This window comes from Bos mutus, chromosome 18, assembly GCF_027580195.1.
Source record: "Bos mutus isolate GX-2022 chromosome 18, NWIPB_WYAK_1.1, whole genome shotgun sequence".
Classification (NCBI taxonomy): domain Eukaryota; kingdom Metazoa; phylum Chordata; class Mammalia; order Artiodactyla; family Bovidae; genus Bos; species Bos mutus.
In genome coordinates, this window is record NC_091634.1 from 14,614,961 (window position 1) to 14,622,861 (window position 7,901).

General features: G+C 52.0%; 1 protein-coding gene across 1 annotated transcript in view; it reads right to left on the reverse strand.

The window, feature by feature from the left end:
* Nucleotides 1-378: 378 nt before the first annotated feature.
* Nucleotides 379-7,901, reverse strand: part of SPINT2 (serine peptidase inhibitor, Kunitz type 2) — a 29,990-nt gene continuing 22,467 nt past the window's right edge. Inside the window, exons 2-7 of the mRNA XM_005908247.3 lie at nt 7,728-7,898; nt 4,345-4,398; nt 3,043-3,096; nt 2,353-2,514; nt 1,979-2,017; nt 379-688 (exon numbers count right to left, since the gene is read on the reverse strand). Coding sequence (XP_005908309.1) covers nt 522-688; nt 1,979-2,017; nt 2,353-2,514; nt 3,043-3,096; nt 4,345-4,398; nt 7,728-7,898 — 647 coding nt within the window. The 3' untranslated portion in view covers nt 379-521. The remainder of the gene's footprint in view (nt 689-1,978; nt 2,018-2,352; nt 2,515-3,042; nt 3,097-4,344; nt 4,399-7,727; nt 7,899-7,901) is intronic.

Below are 7,901 nucleotides of genomic sequence, written 5' to 3' on the forward strand. Positions count from 1 at the left end.
AACAGTCCCATAAAGAAAGCACATGCTGAATTTTTTTTTAAATGGGAAGGCCCTTTTATTAAACTTGTACATTTTACTTTCTTCCTTTCAGAATCCTAATAAAAAAAAAACCATGTTTCTGCTTACTTAAAAAAAAAAACAACAACAAACAGAAAACATCACTTTTGTGATGGGAAAGGAGGCAACAGGATTCAACATAAGCAAAGAAAACTACACCTGGAGCAAAGAAAGAGATCGAAGAGGAACCGACTCAGGTGGAGGCCAGACCACCTGCACTGCACAGACCTTCACTGAGAGGACTTCTAAAGCAAACCCATCTGGGGGGCCAGGGAGCAGCCCTCTCACCTTCTGGAAGAACAAACAGACCAAAAGCCCTAATGATCGTGCAAATACAAATCAATCGCTCTATTTGAAAAAGCACACATGCGCATCGACCCTTGTCTCCCCTCCCTTCCCAGATTCTCTTCATCAGCAGGGGGTGGGGGGGCAGCCCCTTGGCAACGGGGTTCACAGGAGGGGGTTCACAGGACGTAAGAGTTCTTCACCAGCTGCTCCTTGTCATCCCCAGAGCTCCAGACGGTGCGGAGGGTGCGCTCCTGGTTCCTCCGCGCCACCCTGATCAGGCAGACCACGGAGGCTCCCAGCAAGAGGATCAGGACCATCACGAACAGCCCCACCAGGACTACCACTGTGGATGAGAGAGAGGCCTCAGAACTGGGGGGGGACCAGGGGCCACAACCGGTGTCTGCGGGAGCTCTGGAGGAGAACCAACAGTCCTAGGGCCACACGTCCCCCTGCCCCAACCCAGGAAGCCTGACAGGAAGTTGAGTCCTCAAGAGAGTCCCTACAGTCTTGAGAAATAGGTTTCTAAAAAATGGAGGTGCTATGCTAGGTGCACACAGACAGAGTGGCTATTTGTGTTTCTTTTTTTTGAACAACAAAAAAAATCCTCACTTCAACTCTATCTCCCTACCGCCTCTCTGGGGCAACCTGTACAGGAAAAGCACCCATCTCTGGCGTGGGCGTGTAAACACGCCCCTCCCCCAACCAGCCCAGAGAAAGATGTGGCCCTGCAGGTTGCTGGGGTGGTGGCCTGTGGAACGAGGGATGGGCACGGGTCTATTTGGAGCAGGGCCGGGAAGGGACCCTCACACCCCTAATTGCCCAGATAAATCTGATAGTGGTTGCCCCACTGGAGTCCCACTGGTCAGTTCAGATGCTTTTTCTTCAGGAGAGGCTCCCCTTAAGGAATGTGGTCGGGGGGCAGTTGCCCGGCTCCCTCTCCCCACGTAGCCGCAGGACCAGAAAAGGTCAATTCCCTCCCCATCTCCCACCCTCCAGACCCCGATGCCTGGCCAACCAGGTTCCAGCTTCATTCCTCTTTTTCTAAAGGAGGGTAGACACACAGGCCAGGCCTGGGCTCCTGAACAGGAAACAGGTGGAAAGAGGCCAAACCAGTGTGGCAGGTCTTTTGTGCAAACGCTACCATCCATGATTAAGGCTCAGAATCAGAGACAAAAGAGAGAGAAGGCCCAGCCTCCTCGCCAGACCAGACTGCGTGGGGACAACAGCGCTGCTGGGGGCCATGGCCCACCCACAGCGAGGGCTCCGCCCTCCTCGGTGTCACCCAGGACCAGCGATGAACACCCCAAGGCAGCAAAGCTACCCCCAAACCTGGAGTCAATCTCAGGCCTGAGTGCAACAGATCCCACACGCCTAAGCAGGAGGAAGTGTCCCCCGGTTGCCCTCGGGGCTGCTGGGAAGAGATGGCCACATTTCTAACCCCTGTTTATGTATACCGCACCACTGGACACACATCTACTGTGTGTTCCAAGCTGCCATTCTTGTGCAGAAACATGACTTTTTAACAAAAGATGTGGACAGTGAAGGACGATGTGTCCAAGACAACATGAAGCCACAAAGACAGAGCCGAGTTCAGTCAAGGTGGGCAGGTGGAGGGGGGCAAGAGGCCATTTACCTTTACTGCCAAGGGGCAGGGCAGGATACAACTGCTTGCCTGGAAGAAAACACACAACCCTGGTCAGCTCCCAGCCCTCCTTTGCTCAGAGCGACAGCCACCAGAGGCTTCCCCTTGGTCCTGGGCCTTCGAGGGGAGCTCTAGCTAAGTGACTTCTTCCAGCTCTTCAGAGGGTTCTGAGGCCTTGCCACCCCAGTAGGGACATAGGAAATATCTGCCCAACAGCTGGGGCCAAAGCCACCCCTTCCCCACTAGGGAGAGCCAAAAGAAGGTGAGGGTAAGAGCCCAGAGGACAAGGAAAGGGACTGGGGTCCTCTCGGCAGGGTTCCCCTGCCCGTGGCCGTGTCTTGGATTGAGGCACGAGGCAGACTCACCGAAGCATTGCTGCATGCACTCCTCCTTGGAGCGATAGTTGTTTTTATTGCCCCGGCATCCTCCGTAGATGAAGTTATCACAAGAGTTCTCCTCGGCATTAAAGTACCAGCGTGGGAAGGCTGCGCGGCAAGGACCAGTGACGGCCTTGGCAATGCAGTGTTCTGGGAGCGAGACAGCCCGAGGGGCACAAATTAGCAGGGCCCAGGAGAGGTGACTGGAGCTGGAATGCTCCTAAGCAGTCATACGGCTGCTGCCCCGTGGGGAAAACCTCTCTCTGCTAAAAGAAACTGGTTAATTGCAGACATGGCCAGTCTGGCCCACATTTTCAGATGCCTTTCTCAGTGGCATTACCAGACTACGGTTATGGAGGTTACCCCATGTCAGTCACTGTTGTAGGCACTCAACCTGTGTGAGCTCCCAGAGGTCTGAACCAGGCCCCTCATTTCAATCTCAGGGCTCGGGGGCAGAGCTAGTTACCCGCCCACAGCGCAGCTTCTGGCAGGCAGGGCAAACTTCTCCAAGGGCATGCTGTGGGCCCATCCTGCTTCCTGCTGCCCCACGGCATCCTCGTGAGTCCTAGTACCCGGGAAAGGTTGGGAAGCCCTGCTCTACAATATCCTTAATAGAAACCCTCAAGTGTGTCTCAATTCCCAACTAAGTAAGAAAACATGTTTTTTAAGAAGTTGTACCTTCATAGCTGAAAATATCACCGGAGAGGCCATCAGAATCCTGCCTTCTGGGAACTGAAACACAAACATCCATGTCTCCACGTCAGGGAGGCCGGAATGGACACAGGACACGTGACCTAGCTGGGGCTGAGTTGAAAGGGGCCCACTGAGGGAGCGTGGACACTCTGGCACCTGGAAGGAAGGGAGTGGAGTCCCCTCTCTGTGGGCAGCTCTGCTCCATCACCTCTCAGTCCTGATGCGCTCTACAGCGCCTCCAGCACCATGACTGGATGGGGAGGCCTGCTTGGCAGGTCAGGGGTTATTATGGAAACAATCCCAGCCACAATTTCTGGGTTGACGAGAAAGACCAGAAGTATATAGGAGGTCACTTATTCTCTTGGGGAAATTTTCTTCTGAAACAGGACAGACACCAGAGTTATGAATTCAGTGCCCCATGGCTCTGGATGACCTCGCAGAGGCCAGTTCTGGAATAAACAATGAACCCAGGCAAAGCGGTGGCCAGGACAGTCACAGGAATCCTATCGAAACTGGAAAGTGCCTCTAACCTTAACTCTCAGCATTCTGCCAACTGATTGGCTGCTAAACTAATAAATGCTTACTCGTATTGGGCGCTGAGGCCAGAGTCAAAGGACCAGAATCAAGACTGCAACCAGTGTGTGGCCACTGGCTGACTGGGGCCATCCTCAAAGCGGGTGGGGGCAGACTCCCTCCCTCCACAGCAGGACTCGCCCGCAGAACCCACTGCCTGGGGACTGGCCTTGCTACTGCATCTGGACCACCCACCCCAGGCTCCCGAGGCAGAGTCCTTTAAGCATAAAGAAGGAATAGGGCAGCTGTTCTCAGCACTACAAAGCAAGCTAACACAAAGAGATCAAGGACTGCAGTGGGAAGGGAGGCGGGGTGGCAGAGGACAGGGGTCAGCACAGGGAGGGAGATGGACCGGCAAGGATGACAGAGAGCAAAGGAGAAGGAGCGTCAAGGAGTGGGGATCGGGTAGTGAAGACAGCAGAGCAGGCAGGGAGTGGGGACTCGAGGCCTGAGCAGCATGCAGCAGTAGCCACACCCCAGCGCCCAGGAGGGAGCACTGTGGAGTCCCTCAGCCCTTCCTGTCCGCAGGACAATGCGAACTCCCCAGCATGAGGAGGTGGCAAGGAGCCAGAAGCTGGCAGCCCCAGCTTGCCAATTCTGCGTCAACAGAACCAGGAGGAGGAAGCCCTGGTGCAACTCCCAAATGACAAATGTCCTTTCACATTACCCATCCGGATGGCCCTCATTCCATCTCGGGTCTTTTTAAAAACCTACCACTTGGGACAGAGGAATCTGCTTTATCCCTGGTCCGCTCATCGATGGTGTTCTCTGCAAGGGGACAAACAAACAGCACAGTGAGAAAGGGCACCTCTAAGATCGCTGGGGAAACAAAACAGACTGCACCCCTGAGCAGGCCTGGTCCTGTGGGCCTCTCACAGAGCCTCCCATTTCTCCTTTATGAGGGCCCTTCAGTGTGCATGCTGGACCACAAACCTGCCAGAACTTGGAAATAAGGAACCAAGACTGTCCTTGTGGGTTAAACGTTAAGATCAACCAGCTGGAAATCAGAGCAAAGACGTGTGAAGTGACATTATAAAAAGACAGAATGGCTTCCAGGGCCAAATAACCTGTTGAACTGTATTAACTCACAAAGTGAATTAAAAACTGAAGGGTGTGCTTAGCACTAGGAATGTACTTCCTGCCACCAACCCATGCACTTAAAGCTGTTAACATGGTAAATTGTATGCTATGTATATTTTATCTCTCTCTCACACATACACAAAGCTCAGAGGGTGGGTGGAGAGGCTAGCCATTTAAGGAAGTGCAAAAAAGGGAGGGCTGGCAGGGTGCAGGAGGGAGGAGCCCTCCCGAGTATGGAGGAGGCGTGGGGCTGGTCTAACCTGATGCCACCGCACACTCGCATACAAACCAGCTTCCCTGGTTCCGCCCCGCCCCTCATCAAGCAATCTTCTGGGAATCTGACTGAGCTTTGTCTATGCACACTAAAGCATAGGCTAAACGGGAGAGTCTGGGCCCTTCACAGGCTTTGGTTCTCATTATAATTAATTAATCAGTTGTTAATGAACTGTCATTCTCATTCTCATTTGGCTCCCCACAGAGCTTGCCTGCCTGGGAGGGAATCTGCTGGCAAGGACTCCGGTGAGTGACTTGTTGCCCAGTCACCCTGGCAGTTCCAGTTCTCCTTGCAGACTCACGGGAGAACCGCCTCAGGAGCCAGCAAATGGGTTTTCTGGGACCTCCAGGCTGGGGCCGGACTCTGACCTTTAGGAAGACAGCTGTCTGCCTTCTGCCAGCAAAACACTACACCCCATGGCCCTCAGCAGAGACATTCCATCTTATGCCCGCTGTTCACTGCTTGTGTTCTTAAAACTTAACTTTCCCCCTGAGAAACCAAAGAGTAATCAGAACGGCATGTACATTTGCTACTGTCAACTCTTTTTTTTTTAATGTGGACCATTTTCAAAGTCTTTATTGAATGTATTACAATATTGCTTCTGTTTTATGTGCTTTGGTTTTTTGGACCAGGAGGCATGTGGGATCTCAGCTTCCCAACCAGGGATTGAACTCAGGCCCCCTGCACTGCAAGGCGAAGTCTTAACCACTGGACCACCAGAGAAGTCCCATACTGTGAACTCTTGATAGGGAAAGGACAGGAAAGGTAGCAAAAAACATTTCCCCTTAATTCCTTCCCGGACACTGGATCACAGCTTATGACAGAAAATCACATACAATAAATAGTATTTTCCTTACCATTTGGTGAGGTTGCCAGTCACCCCCTAAAAGATGAGGGGCTCATTCACAATCCAAAAATAGTACCAGCCCCCTTGGCTCTCCAAACATGTGCTGAGCGCTGAGCACTCGCTGGGCACACAAAGATCAGTAAAACGCTTCTCCAGGCACTGGGTCTCGGCCGGGCTCGTGTGCCTGGGCGCTGCTGTAAACCTCAGGCCACAGCCAAGGCCACTGCTGCTGTCCTCTCTTTGTGCACTTTAATTCACTGATGTGATTTCTGAATGCAGAGCTCAAAGCCAACAGAGGGTACAGCCAATGCAGGAGGAGATACAAACGCCTGGCACAAGCTCCCAGGGTGGCAGGGCTTTGAGCGCTGAGGGTGCCACAAGCACTTTCTGACCCAGAATCATAATCCAGGTGCTACCAGCAATGCCAAGTTGTCAGGAAAGGATGTAAGAAGTCCCATGACAACGTTAAAGAAGCAGCCAGTGAAAATCTTTTTTTTTTTTTTTGAAAATCTTTAACAGACAGTTTGGCTGGCCAAATCCTCAGGTCTCTGGAACACTTGGGAGGGATCAGGCCCCAGAGGGCCAACATCTCACTGCCATCAGGTCTCAAGGAGTCCCCCGAGGCTGCGTTCAGAGCTGGCACATGCTGTGGTGGGGCTCAGGTTTTTATTTAAACTGGGAGGCTCACAGGGTCAACATGACTGCACAGAAGTCCTCACTGAAGGCTGGGACAAGAACAGATTCCAGAAGTGTGTTCTAGTTTTAACTTGATTCATTACTCGGCTGGCTGGCTGAGCTCCTCAAGTCATTTGTCCCAAAGGTAAAAATAACCCAAAGGCCCAGGGAACAAGGAGGCTGCCCGTCCGCTGCCTGTCCGAGCAGACCTGGCGTGGCGTGGAATGTGCGCTCACTAGTGGGAAGAAGGAAGCTGGCGGGGAGAAGCAGTCATGTCCCCCCTCCCCTGGCTCTAGTTTGCAGCCTACTCTCCCCTTTCTGAGAAGAGGGGGAAGGGTACCGCCGTGAAACCACCGTGTGTGGGTGACCTTCACGCTGGGCCAGCTTCTGCTTTTAAAAACATCTCCCAGTTTCAGCCATGAAGAACTAGCAAAGAGCAAAAGACATCTACGACCCAGTTAATAAGGTGTCTCTAGATAACACGAAGTTAAAAGACGCCTGCTCCTTGGAAGGGAAGCTATGACAAACCTAGTCAGCATATTACAAAGCAAAGACAGGGACTTCCCTGGTGGTTAGCGACTAGGACTCAGCGCTCCCAGTGTAGGGGGTCTGGGTTTGATCCCTGGGCAGGGAACTAGATCCCACGTGCCGCAACTAACACCTGATGCAGCCAAATTAATTAATAAATATTTTTTTTAAAAAAAGCAGAGACATCACTTTGTTGACAAAGGTCCGTATAGTCAAAGCCATGGTTTTTCCAGTAGCCACATATTGATGTGAGAGCTGGTCCATAAAGAAGACTGAATGCCAAAGAATTGATGCTTTCAAATTGTGGTGCTGAAGAAGACTCGTGAGAGTCCCTTCAACAACAAGGAGAACAAATTTCCTTTAGTCAATCCTAAAGGAAATCAACTCTCAATATTCATTAGAAAGACTGATGCTGACGCTCCAACACTTTGGCCATCTGATGCAAAGAGCTGACTCATTGGAAAAGACCCTGATGTTGGGAAAGACTGAAGGCAAAAGAAGAGGGGGCAGAGGATGAGACAGTTAGATAGCATCACCATCTCAGTGGACATGAATTGAAGCCAACTCCAGGAGATAGTGGAGGACAGAAGAGCCTGGTGTGCTGCAGTCCATGGGGTCTCAAAAGGTCAGACATAGCTTAATGACCGAGAAACAACAACAGATGATAAACCCTCCCCAACAGCGCTGTCTTACCTGTGACGCCAGCACACTTTGCAAGACACTCCTCCTTGGTCATGTAATTATTGTCATTCCTGTCGCAGCCTCCATACACAAACTGCTGGCAGGATCCGTCAGTGACATTGTACCACCACCGAGGGAAGGAGGCCCGGCATCTTCCCACTTTCTTGGGAAGGTGGCAAAAATCTA